Below are 13,664 nucleotides of genomic sequence, written 5' to 3'. Positions count from 1 at the left end.
TCGTTTTCGTCTCCGGCCAGATGAACTGCCGAGATCGAAACTTCCTGCTGGATGGCACAGAACCAGAGCGGTATCGCCTCCCTGCACAGAGGAAGTCACCCCCCCCCACCCTTTTTGTTGAGGTAGTGCATGGCCACTGTGTTGGCCGTCAGAATCGGGACATACTTTCCTCGCACAGTCAGCAGAAAAGCCTTCCGGGCAAGCCAGACTACCTCAGCTCCAACAGATTGATATGGAGTCTGGACTCCAGAGACCAACGACCGCTGACTGTCAACTCGTTGGCATGAGCTTCCCATCACGTGAGGGATGCGTCCGTCACGATCGTCACATCCAGCCAGGGTAACCAAAATGTAGCCCCTTCATCAGATTGCCTTTGACAGCCCACCACAGAAGGTCCTGGGCGACCGAGCACAGCACCTGAACAGGGTCCGACATCCTGCTGGAGGACAGACAACTGGAGCTTGGGTGCCCATTGCAAAGATCTCATCCGCAACCTGGCCTCTGGCACCAGAAGAATGCAGGACCCCATGATGCCGAGCAATCCCAAGAACTCTAACGCTGGGAGACTCTGGGCATGCTGAAACTTGTGCACCATCTGCTGAATGTGATGAGCCCTCACCTGGGGAGGAAAACACTGCCCCAGGGATGATTCGAGCACTGCCCAGATGTACTGGAGCAGTTGAGTTGGCATCAAGTGGGACTTCTTTAAGTTGGGGGAGAAGCCCAGCTTGTGAAGGGAGTGGCAGGTGACGGACAGATGATCCAGGACTTGCTCGGGAGAGCGCGCCCTGATCAGCCAATCGTCCAGGTAGGGGTAGACGTGAATCGCCCCCTTTCCGGAGATGCGCTGCCACCACCACCACGAGCTTGGTGAAGACCCTCGGGCGGAGGTCAATCCGAACGGCAGGACCCGAAACAAAGTGCGAGTCGCCAACCGCGAACCTCGGGTACTTCTTGTGCTTTGGATGGATCGGCACATGAAAATAAGCGTCCTTGAGGTCGAGAGACACCAACCAGTCCTGAGGTTGAAGGACCTGGAGGACTTGAGAAAGAGTAACCATCTTGAACTTGTCCTTCCTGAGGAAATTGTTCAAACCGCGCAAGTCCATGATGGGTCTCAATCCCCCGTCTTTCTTGGAAATCAAAAAAAATAAGGGGAATACCATCCCTTGTTCCTCTCCGCTGCAGGCACCAGTTCTATGGCGCCCTTCTCCAGCAGGGCTTGAACCACCTGCACAAGGAGCGGATCCGGACTCTGCAACAAGAGATTCCCCGGTGGATTGTCGTGAGGCCTCTGCCGAAAGGGAAGACAATAGCCATGGGCTAGGATCTCCAGAACCCACACATCTGAAGTAATGGCACACCATTCGACAAGATGCTGCGCCAGCCATCCCCCAACCGGCGAACCATGGGACATGGCACCATGACTGAGCTGAAGCGGCTGCGGCGTTGCCTGAGGGCAAAGAGGCAACTGCCCGAGCGGCCTTGGCACCTCGAGTACCCTGCTTTCCACCTCTGGCACTCCTACGGTGGCCCCTTTGACTGGCAGCTCCTCTCGCTTTACCAAAGGATGAATAATAACAAAAGGAACCTCTCCTCCATTGCTGTCCCCTAGGACGAAAAGGCGGAGGTTGGAGAACTGCAGCGCGCCCAATGACTTTGCTGCAGCTTTGGAGGTCTATAACCTCTCAAGGCTCTAGTCAGCCTTGCTGCCAAAAAGATGTTCACCGTCAAAGGGCATGTTGAGGAGCCGGGCCTGCACATCAGGAAACAACCCGACTTCCGCAACCACGCAAACCTGCGTATTACGGTGCTCGCCGCCATGGACCAGCTGACGCAATCTGCCATGTCCAAACCCGACTGAACGGCCTCACACATGGCATCCTTGCCATCCTGGACCATAGCAAGAAATTCATCCCGTTCGTCCCCTTCGGGAATATGTTCAGCCACTAAGGAAACAGTTCCACAGAGGGTGCGTGAAACGTGACAAGGCACATACGGAGTTGGCCGCCTGAAGAGCCATACCCCCTGAAGAAAACACTTTCTTCGCTCAACCATCAAAACGCTGGCTATTCCTGGGAAAGTAGTCACCCTTGTGGGGTGCAATTGGAAAAAAGCAACCTTACCTTGGGCCTTGACGTGTGTTTGACAAAGTTCTTAAAGTCCTCTGGAGGCGACTTCGCGAACAGCTCCCTCCACCAAGCTAACCTGTTCTTCAGAGTGCACAGTGTAAGCGCGTCACATGCGATACAACCCTCTCAACCATGTTCGGGGCCAAGGCAGCAGAGGCAAAGGGCATGGAGGTCGGACATAGGGAAGAGCCCCTCGCAGGCTGGACACCAGCTGAATCCTTATGACGTAGGAGTGTGGCGGCAGAGGACAGAGTACCCGATTAAAGACAAAAAGTGAAGACAGTATGTGGGGGAAGAGTGTGGAATTACAAGGCTGAAGCCAAACCCAGGAGCCCTGGGTAAAGCGGCCCGTTCCAGTCGATGTGGAAAACAGGACTGGGGAGTGGCACTGGTGGGTAGAGTAAGGGGAGCCCATGCTCCCAGGGACACGTCTCTAAATTTAAAGGGTAAGAACATTTTTTTCGGGTGAAAAAGGTTCCATCTCCCGTCTCTAGCAAGGGACGCCCATACAGTATGGAGGAAAGGGGACGGGACGTAGGAGTATGGCTTGTTGCCACAACAACCCTCCTATTTCACGGGTTAGCCATAAATCTAAGCAACCATATTCCTCTTTAGAAACCTTTGAATTGCCCAGTGAAGCCCTGCTGCTGTGCTAAAACTCCTAAAATCGACAAGAGAGGCTCCAGAAGGAATTCTCCCCTTTGGTTAGATAGCCCGAGACGAACTCCACTGAACCACCATCCCCGACTTGCTGTGCCTCACCGTTGCTTTGGAAGCCCAACGCCAGGGGTCAAGTGTACGTAGTAGAGTGCAACGTCTGCCACAGAACAAATCCTGATAGGAGCTCCAGGAGACTCCCAAGGACCATCCAGAAGCAGGACCTCTAGATCCAAAGGCCCCTCACCAGAGTGCAGGACCGAGGGAGCAAAGAGTCCAACCGGTATCCAAGATCCACAACAGTCCTATTAGCTAAGCGATGAACCCACAAAGAGCTGCTGAACCGAAAAGAGCCCATAGCTGCAGATGACCTCCCAAGTACCGCTGCAGGAGCCCTCCAGACGTCCTCCCTCTTGTCCCCACGACTAAGGCTCAGGAAAAAGGGTTTGACCCGCAAGACAGACTCAAGCAGGACCACTCCTCTTCAAACCAGAGGTACTGTTAAGACTTGGCATACTTGCCTTTAGCCACGCTTTTCTCCGTTGGGAATTGCATTGGCTTACATTTTAGAGTTGATTCATATCCCTTCTCACGGGCTTAAAAGCTTGTGACCCTACAAGTCATTTTTCTACAAACTCTCCAACTTTGTGCAAGACTTTGAGTCTAAGAAGTACATCAGATACACAGACTGTTCCAATTGACTTTGGCTCTCCTGGCTCCCTGAAGGCTCTTCTAGTATATTGACTGTTGATACTGTTTGTCCCTCATAGGTGGTAGATTGTTGTAGACTGCTGGGAAAGGCTCATCTAGATTACATTTGAAGATTTAGTTATCCTTACATACACTGAGAAACTGTCTAACCTTTTTCCTTCCCTAACCTTTCTGCAATCTCAGAATCTGCAAGTTTAACTAGTGCGATATATAAATGCCTACTGTCCTTGTGATTAAAGCTACCTCAGGGTGTAGGAATTGTGTAAGAAGCATATCCAAAGATTATCCACCAACTTGTTTGGCTTCTGAAAAGTATTTTGAATTCCCTTTTTAAAGTACACTTATTTAAAAATGGATGTTATTTAAATAAGTGTTACTTGTATTTACGGATTTCGTTTGTACAGCTCTACAACTCACATTTACCCCTCTTGAGATGGGCCTGGCTGCTCAGTCACATTACCAACTTGTGTAGTACAGACATATATGAAGAGGTGGCTACGACGCACCAGAGATTCCCGGGAGTGCAGGAAGCTACTAGTTGGCATGGCAGCAGCGAGGGTTAGCAAAAACAACCAGTCAGATCGAGAGGAGCGAATACTACTGGAGGCTAGCGCTAGGACTGAGCGAAAGCAGCTTACACATTGAGTGTGCCATTTGCGAGTGGCTCCAGAGCGCTCAGATGCTGTTCCCGTGTGGCGAGTCATTTGCATAAGAATTAAAGTGTTATTACTATTGAATACCAAACTAATAGAAAACAATGAGAGTAGTGTGCAGTGAAACAAAGTGCGAGCCATTTTGTGAGTTTATGGAATTACCAACAACCTAGTGGGGGAAAGACTAAGAACTGAGGTGTGCAAGCAATACCCAAGCCAAAAGATAGTAAAACATGGGCAATTTAAAAGCAATAAATATTGCCAGGGGGAGATAAGAATCCCAAAGTTTATACAATTGCTTAGGTTTTGGGAAAATTACACCTGGTTTAAAACTCAGTGCCAAAGAAGATTATTGAAGTTGTTGTTCTAAATTTGAAGTTAAAATTAAAAGCACTTTTCTGTTTTTGTTGTGGAAGAAGCACACAGGCAGGCGAGTATACCCATAAGGCAAGAAGGAATTGCCCAAAAGAAACCTGGTAAAATAGTAAGCCAGGAAGTGGTACGTTCAAGGGCTGAAGATGGTACTATTAGAAAAACATGTGACATTTGGAAAACAAAGCTGGTTGAAGAAACGTTACCATTCTTTCCGTAGTTAAAATGGTGGTAAACAATCCTGACCAAATTATTTTGTTACTACAAATGGGAGAGTTCTTATTCGAGGAGGTGTGAGAGCTTATTACTTTTTCTAAACACTTTAATGAAGCAATGAAAATGAGTGAATTGGGGTACAATAACTTAAGGTGTATTGGAACTTTGTGTTAAAATGGATTTCCTTTGAACTTTGGAGAAAAATCTTATTTGGATCTGGGGAACGGAAGTTCACCCACACCATGAACAGAGAACATTTTTATATTACAAATCAAGTCTGTTAAATATTTGTGCTGAATTAAATTGCCATATATTTCCATTTTGCTTTGCTTGCTGTACATGTGTGAGGGGAAGATTTACCTTGCTTAGAGTGCTCCCTTACATTAGGCAGGGAAATCATTGTGAGATTAGGAATAGTGAGGCGTTAAAATGGCAAAAGTTCAAACCTCTTTAAAAAGTTGTCCGCCTCATTTCGGACCCCTCGTAGCCGCCACAGGACCATATGCTAAAAGAGTTCTGGTGGAAGGGGGATATCAGTAGAAGTTGGTCTGACCAGAGATCAAAGAAGCACCCCTTCTTAAGAAACCCTCTTCCGACCCCTCCTGCCCAGCCAACTATCGCCCAATCTCTATCACTCCCTTCCTGGGCAAGCTCCTGGAGAAACTTGCCATCTCCCAGCTTAATCTCTATGCTGAATCAGTTGGTAGTCTTCATGAGCATCAGTCTGGCTTCAGAGCTGCCAGAAGCACGGAAACTGCTCTCCTGAACATCCGTGAGAACCTGCTCTCTAACCTTGACTCTAACACCCCTTGTGTTCTCATTTTGCTCGACCTCTCTTCTGCCTTTGACACTGTCAACCACACCATCCTGCTCAACCGTCTCCGTGATAACCTGGGTATCACTGGTCAGGCTAGGGCGTGGCTGACCTCCTTCCTCTCCAATCGACCCTCCCAGGTCCAACTGGGTTCCTTCCTCTCCGACATCGTTTTCTCTACCTGTGGTGTCCCCCAGGGATCTAACCTCTCCCCCTGGCTGTTCAACCAGTATCTGGCTCTTCTTGCTCACCGCATCGCCGCGCTCGGTCCCAAATTTCAGTGCTACGCGGATGATACCCAGCTCATTTTCAGGCTACCCTCGGCCTCCTCTTCCCCCTCCCTCATCTCTGACTGTCTCTCTGCTATCCAGGAATGGTGTGCCGCCAACGACCTCTGCCTTAATGCCAGTAAGACAGATTCTACTCATCGGCACACCTACTCCCTCCTTCCCTGCAGCTCTCTGGCCGGCCTCCCTTGGCCCTCTTCCTGCGCCTACCTGCAAGGCAAAAAACCTTGGGGTCATCTTCGACTCCACACTTTCTCTCCTCACATATCTGACGTCTCTAAGAAGTCACACTACCAGCTGCACCTCCTCAGAGGTATCCTTCCTTTCCTCTCCTTCCCCCCAGAAGCTCACTGTCTCCAGAGCCCTGGTTCTCTCGAAGCTGGACTACTGTAACAGTCTATCTAAATCTTCCTGCCTCTACTCTCCGCCCTTTGCAACTCATCCAGAACAGGACTGCGAGACTTGTCCTTGGCCTCAAGCCCAGGGACCGAATCTCTCTAGGACTGAAATCACTACACTGGCTTCCAGTGGCTGCGAGGATTAAGTTCAAAACCCTCTGCATTGTCCACAAGTCCTTCTGGGGCCTTGGGCCAAAATACCTTCAACTCTCTTCCGAAATATCTTCCTTCTCGAGCTCTTCGCTCATCCACCTCCAACTACCTCAGGGTCAACCGCTTCTCCGAGCAACAAGCTGGGGGTAGATATCTCTCCGCAGCAGGGGCCTCCCTCTGGAACAGCCTTCCTGCCTCCCTGAAACTTGAGGTGAACCATCTCCGGAAGCACCTCAAAACATTCCTCTTTGCCTCAGCTTTCTCTCCCTCTCTCCCCTGCTAAAATCGCTGAACCTGCACTGAATCTGCTACTGGGCCACTCACCGATCTCAGTCCTTGGCCCAGCCACTCTTCCCTGCACTACGGGACTGTCTCTGTATCCTACAGCCCCTTCTCCCGGCACTTACCTTGCACTTGCCACCAGCTGGCACTATTATTTTACTAACCATGTACTGCACTTTCCTTGCACTTGCCACCAGCTGGCCCTATTATATATATTGTATTCTACTAACCATGTACAGCACTTTTCCCCCTCTCCCCTTCCCCTTGCACTTTTCCCAGTCCCCTCTACCCTTGCACTTGCGATCTGAATGACACCTGGCCTAGTAGGATCGTTGTCTGTCTCCCCTTGAGTCCCCCCGCCCCGTCTCGTCGTGCCTTGAAACACTTGTGTATAGGCGCGTTACAAATGCCATATCATAATCATAACCAATAGAGGGGTATACAATATTAGGAATCACTAAAGATGATCAGCAGAATCACCAAAAATGAAATACTATCTAGTATATTGAACGTAAATCCTTCTTTGAACTTCACCTGTTTGTATCTAACCATATTTTTTAAAGTAAATGTTTTTCATTACGTATATGTAGAGTATTAGATTGGGGTTTCTGTTGGGATTAATTGTACTGGTCCATCAGCCTTTAATCTTTGGAGCCTTAATGCTCTTCCATATCAACCCATAAAGCATTTGGTCTGTGTCGATTAGGACCTGGTCTTTCCCTTCAAACCGATTGTTCCACAGCCCTCTTGGAACAGTCTCCCCAACAGTTCAAGAGTAAACTTCTAGGAATGGTTAGTGACTAGTTAAATTGATGCTAGTAAAACCCTCCTGCAATTGTTTCAGATAAACCTGAAAAACAAAAAATTCAATGGGGTGCGACTCAAGCTCTTCCGCCATCTTTCCTCCATTAATATTCAAACAGGTAATATGCATAGCAACAGATTTTTTATTGACTTACCTGAGCGACAATCCTCTCCCTTCAAGGCTTGGCATTCTGTCCCCCGGATCCTTAACAATTTCTTCTTCGGGGGACGATCTGTCTGACGCCTGATGCTTGTCTCCAGTAAGCTGTATGTAAATGTCTAAAAGTCGGTCTGTTACCACTGAAAGGCTTGCATATCTTTTCAAAAGTACCTGCAACCATACAATAAAAGGAAATCCAAATTGGGACATTAGACAAGTAGCAACAATTTTAATGGTTATATAGATTGTTGGGCGTGCATTTATGCATATCTAAAAAGGCAGTACGTTACAGAGGAAAGACTGAACTCAGCTCTTGAAGCACACTAGCGGTTATACTCTTGAAACAACTACCAGAAAAAATCAGCTCGAGCTACTGAGGGCCAGAAAGGAAGAGAGGAGTCTACTTCGAGCTAAAAACAGTAATACGTACAGGGGAATAAAGCAGGGAAGCTCCTAACATGACAATTGAGACAGAGAAGCAGGCCAAACGATATTAACAATTGGGGAAGGGGAGGACGCAGTAGACAGATATACTCTGGGTGTTTTGAATGCTTCTATGGGGCCCTGTACAGTTCCAACAAGCCACAGGGCGAGTCGCAGATCACTTACTTGGAGGCTGTAACTCTCCCGACGCTATCGAGGAAAGATGTGGAAGAGGATATCTTGGAGGAGGAAGTTAGAGTGGCTATCGGGAAACTCGCCTTGCAGAAGGCTCCACGTCTCAACGGTTTTACGACCACTTTTTATAAGACATAACGGATGACCATTATCCACCACTTACCATGCTTACATAATTCTTTTGCAAGAACTGGGAACAATACAGCCTCAACGAATAAGGCTTAATTGGTGGTATTCCCGAAACCGGGCAAAGACCTGAAGTGGTGTGTGTCATTCGTCCAATAGCGCTAATATTGATGCCAAAATATATACAGACATTTTTGCTTCTAAAATGGAAGATAGACTCCCAACCATTATAGACCCTGATCAGGCGGGATTCGTTAAACGTCAAACATTTGGTAATATAAGCAGGGTGCGTCATCTAGTAGAAAAGGTAGAGAAACAGGGGAGAGGTAGTCCCAGCAGTTCCCCTCACCTTAGATGCTGAAAAGGAATTCGACAGGGTGGAGTGGTCATTTCCTTTTTGGACTACGGCATGCATGGGGTTTGGGGAGTCTACCTTTGGAGAATGCAAGTCAATTACCAAGCGCCCAATTTATGCTTGTCCATTAATGGACAACTATCCGGCTTCATTCGCTTGGGGGAGCCTCCACTGGATGGCGTACTATGGCTAACCAAGGAGGATCAGGCAACGCAGATCTCTGCTCTTGTGGGAGAGGCGTGGGAGGATGTGGTAAAACTGCGGTATATCTCAATTACTCCAGGCCCATTCACACCACTAGTTGGGAACCCTCAGTTCACGCCAGGGATGGAGGCGAGAGCCTTTGGGAAATGGAAAAGGGTGGGATTCCTAAAGGCTCAAGGACTTGATGCATGGCCAGGAAGTCAAAACATTTGCGCAGTGTAAACGGTCCTTTAGCCTTGCGGAAGGGTATAGGCTTGGCTATTACCAGCTGCGGCACTGGGCAATACACTAGTGGCAGGCAGACAACTCACAGCATTTCAAAAATACACCAGGTCTCACTCGGGGGATATACATCTTATCTCAGCATTCTATGCAATAGTAGGGAGAATTCTCATTTCTGTGCCAATTCCCTTCTACCTTAGAGAGCCCCAGCTCTTTTGCTGGACTTTATGACTTAATTCTTATCCTGGAGTCGAGTGTGCCCTTTTTCTCACTCTCTCGTATATTTTTTATCTGATTTGGACTCGGTTTCTTTTGTATTTGGAGTCTAAAATTCCATAGAAATCACGTTTTGTATTGTGACACAGAGCACCTTCAGTGCAGTGTCACAGATAAGTCCTCTGGATTTCTCTTGAGGCTTAAATACCTTCTCTTAGGTAAACTACTGTTCCCAAGAGTAGTAAAGTGAAATTAACTTTACTTACCAGTTCTTCCTATGTAGGTGCAGTACACCCCATCTCATTTATAAGTTACTTACCGTAGTGACTAACATACTCTTAGTCCTTAGTCCCTTTTCCTCCATACTGCATGGCCGTCCCTTTCAAGGAACGGGAGACAGAACCTTTTTCACCAGAAAAAAAAACACCTTCCCCTTTAAATTTAGAGGCGTGCTGCCCTGGGAGCATGCACTGCCCTGACTCCGCCCTCTGGCACCACACCTCAGTCCCCACAGACGCGTCGACAATAGATTAACATTGCCGAATGACACCAGTTTTATTAGGGGGATGTATGGAGGAAAGGGGACTAAGTACGTCTTGCTTGTATCTGCTTAGATTCATATGCTATTCATAGGCCGACATCTAGTGGAAGCTGCAGAGTATTACAGTTGTTTTCGAAACTCAAAAATGGACGTCGAAATAGGGCGTGCCAGTAATACTATCCATAGTGTGACGTCCCCTATACCCATGATCCCGCACGCATGTAGGTCCCTCAGAATGCATTTTTCTGACATGAGGAGTACAGAGTTCCCAGGCAAATAAAGCTCATATAACATCTCTGCATCTTCTCTCAGGGTAGGAAGGGTGGGGGCATGTGAATTTAAACAGATACAAGCACCAGAAATACGATTACAGTGAGTAATGTATTCCTTCTGATGCTTGTGTAATCTGATCTAAGCAGATCACATGCTATGATAGATTAGCGAGCAGTGTTATGAGAAGGTGGTGGGTTGTGAGAAGGAGTAGCGGCAAATAGATGTCTTAGCACCGCTTGTCCCACCTGTGTGTCTGTCTTGGAGTGTGTGTCAATGCTGTATTGCCGAGTGAAGGTGTGAACTGAGCTCCATGTGGCTGCTTTGCAAATGCTGTCTAGTGGGACATTTGCAATGAAGGCTAGAGTAGCCCCAGTACCCTGTGTGGAGTGGGTTCTTGGTGTGGAAGGCAGTTTTGTGTCCGATAATGAATAGCATAATTGTATACACATTTGACTATCCATTTGGAGATTGATCTTTTGGAAACACGTTCTCCTTGTCTGCCTGTAGCCATGGAGACAAACAGTTGATCAGTCTTCCTAAGCGGTTTGGTCTCGTCTACTTAGTAGAGAACTGCCCTCCTGATATCTAGTGTGTGGAGTTTGACCTCACCTCAGCTGAGCTAGTTGGTTTCTGAGTCCATAAAACCAATTGGTCTTTATGGATGACAAAGAAAGGGTCCTGCACTGACAAGGCTTGGAGTTCGCCGACTCTTCTTATGGAAGTAATAGCCACTAAAAAGGCAGTCTTGTAGGTAATGTGTCTAATGGTAGCTTGATGCAAAGGCTCGAGGGGGGGGGGGGGGGGGGACCCATGAGTTTTGCTAGTACCACATTTAGGTCCCACCCAGGTGGGGGATCGGAGATTGGAGGATGTATTCTTTCCACTCCTTCCATGAACACCTTAATAAATGGCACTTTCCACCATGAGACTTTACTTTAAGAGGTGGTATAGGCTGATAAAGCTGCTAGGTGGACTTTTAGAGAATTGAAAACTAAACCTGAATCTAGCAAGTAGGTTAGACTGTGTGATGGAGTACATTCTATGGTGTTGATTTGCTTAGATTGGCACCAAATGACAAATCTCTTCCACTTGTGGAAATAGCAGTGTCTGGTGTTAGGTTTACGTGCTTCTTTCATGATATCCATACACTGTTGTGGAAGATTAAGACTCTGACTTCAGAAGCCATGCTGCTAGATTCAAAGAGTGAGGTTGTGGGTGTCTGGTTGTCCCCCTGTGCTGAGTAAACAGGTTGACCTTGTACGGGAGCTTGATGGGATCGCACATCGAAAGTTTGCGCAGATGTGGATACTACTCTTGTCTCGCCCACATAGGAGCAACTAGGATGAGTGTCATCTGATCCTTGTGTAGCTGGTTCACTATTCTGCTGATTAATGAAGTCGGGGGGGGGGGGGGGGGGGTAAGCAAATTTCCCGAACCAGTTAATCCAAAGGGCGTTCCCCTTTGCATCCAGGTTCCCCCAACCAGACTCCAAGTCTTGGCATACTTTGTTTTCTCTTGTAGCGAACAAGTCTAGAGAAGGGTAGCCCCAGAGAGAGAAGATGTGGTCCATGTCTCTGTCTAGCTGACACTCGTGTTCTTCTGGCAAAGGATCTCTACTGAGAGTCCACTAAAGTGTTGCGTACCGCTGGAACATGTTGGTAGGACAGGGACATCCCTCGTCTGTGTGCCCACTTCCATATTTTCTGAGCCAGTTTGGACAGATTTGGAGAGTGTACCCTCCCTGCTCGTTGACATAGACCATTGCGGTGGTGCTGTCTGGTTTGTGAGGTGGTTCTCGAAGACTTGAAGTGCCATGAAAACTGCCAATAGTTCCAGTACATTGATGTGTTTCTGTGCTGTCACTTGTAACCACAGGCCGTGTGGTGAAGGTAGTGGATCCCCCACGCGGAAAGTGATGAGTGTTGTGACGACCGCTTGCGGTTCCGGTTCGTGAAAGGGGTTCCCCGTGAGCAGATTTTCCCTTGACCACCAGCTTAAATTCTGAACCAGTGTAGGCGAAACAATCGCTAGATCATCCCACTGACCACCTATCTGAGACCATTGTTTCGCCAACCACTCCTGCATTGGTCGCAGGCGCGCGTGGGGGACCAGGTAAATGCACGAGGCCATCATACCTAGCAGATGCATTGGTTTGCGTACGCTTATCCGGAGACCGGCTTCATAATGGGTTATTTGCCGAAGCATTTGTACTGTTTCCATGGATGGGAATGCTAAACCTGTCTTTGTATCGAATACAGCTCCTAGGAACTGTTTGGATCTGTTGGTGCCAGACTTTGTTTTCTCGTTTATTGAGAAGCCCAACTGGAAGAGAAGGTCTAAAGTTCTCTGCGTGTTTAGTTTGCAAAGTTGGTAGGTTTCCCCTGTGATCAGCCAGTCGTCGTTACGCTCACCTGGTCTCTGCGGAGGCGTTGGGGCACGGTTGCAGCCCTCCCGGAACTTGAATCACCCCTTCAGGCCTCTCCCTCAGTAGAAAAGCTGTGAGCCGTGGTACATGGCGATACTGCTCCTACGTGGAGATAACAGTGTGTGAGTGTGCCAATCTGATTGTTGTACCTCTCGAACCCTTCACCCCAAAGTATGGTTTCTGTGAGCATACGCCGTCCCATAAAGCTCACCTGTGAATTATGGAAGATAAGCTCTCCGTCCTGCTACTTCTGGCAGGGGCACGTCGAATGGGATCTAGTTCCTTCACTGATCCCTGATGAGGATGAGTCCAGTCCAGCTGCGACTATGCTTCTCCTTATGATTGGTAAGTCTTTCTTGAGCTTTTGTGTTGCTGTTCGTTCTGTTTATAATGTCTGTATATATTGCTCCCATTTATGCTTGCAATAATGTTTCTCTTCTGTTTTCTTCCCTTAGATGGAAATGCGGCCTCAATGCAGCTGTTAGACGCAAGACGCGGCCGGATGGAAGATGGATGCTACCGCAATGTTCGACAGCAGGTAAGTGATGGTTTAAGGAAAGCGCGAAGTATGGCAAAGCGCAACCTTAAACTGACTTTTTTCGATATCTAACCTTGTCTTCTGTTTTTCCTTGCAGGCGCTTCTGTCGACGATGGAGCGTGTCGTGCTGCGGTGGCAAGATGAAGATTTCAGCGTCCCGGAAAAGTGTAAAGATGAATACTTGGTTCGCCGAAGAGATGTACAACTAAGAACAGATTTCCCCCAGTTGGTAAGTATGCTGGCGGGAAGCAGGATGTCCAGGAAGCAGGATCTTCAAAAGGTAAGTGACTTCAGGCGACTGAGCGTTACGCTGCTTGCAAGTGCAGAATAACCGTAAGCATCTGTCTTGAGGATCGGGGCAGCTTATACAGCGGAGATCGTGGGCACGCCCATTAGGGCCGGCTTACCAGCCACACGCTACCACTCCTAGAGAGTGAGCACGTGCGAAGGCAATCCATTAGCAGCCACACCCAAGAATACACTTGGGCTGCTTAATGGATGGAATGT

At 48.1% G+C, this 13,664-nt stretch overlaps 1 protein-coding gene across 3 annotated transcripts in view; it reads right to left on the bottom strand.

Annotated features, from left to right (window-relative positions):
- The window catches only part of MDN1 (midasin AAA ATPase 1), a 2,688,524-nt gene that overhangs the window by 2,519,136 nt on the left and 155,724 nt on the right, over positions 1-13,664 (bottom strand). For all 3 annotated transcript variants that reach the window (XM_069606482.1, XM_069606484.1, XM_069606483.1), the window contains exon 10: positions 7,635-7,810. In XM_069606482.1, coding sequence (XP_069462583.1) covers positions 7,635-7,810 — 176 coding nt within the window. The remainder of the gene's footprint in view (positions 1-7,634; positions 7,811-13,664) is intronic.

The sequence above is a fragment of the Ambystoma mexicanum genome, chromosome 4p (assembly GCF_040938575.1).
Source record: "Ambystoma mexicanum isolate Mex_15411 chromosome 4p, UKY_AmexF1_1, whole genome shotgun sequence".
Lineage (NCBI taxonomy): Eukaryota > Metazoa > Chordata > Amphibia > Caudata > Ambystomatidae > Ambystoma > Ambystoma mexicanum.
Note: the sequence above shows the minus strand (reverse complement) of the source record. Positions and strands in the feature narration are given on the sequence as shown.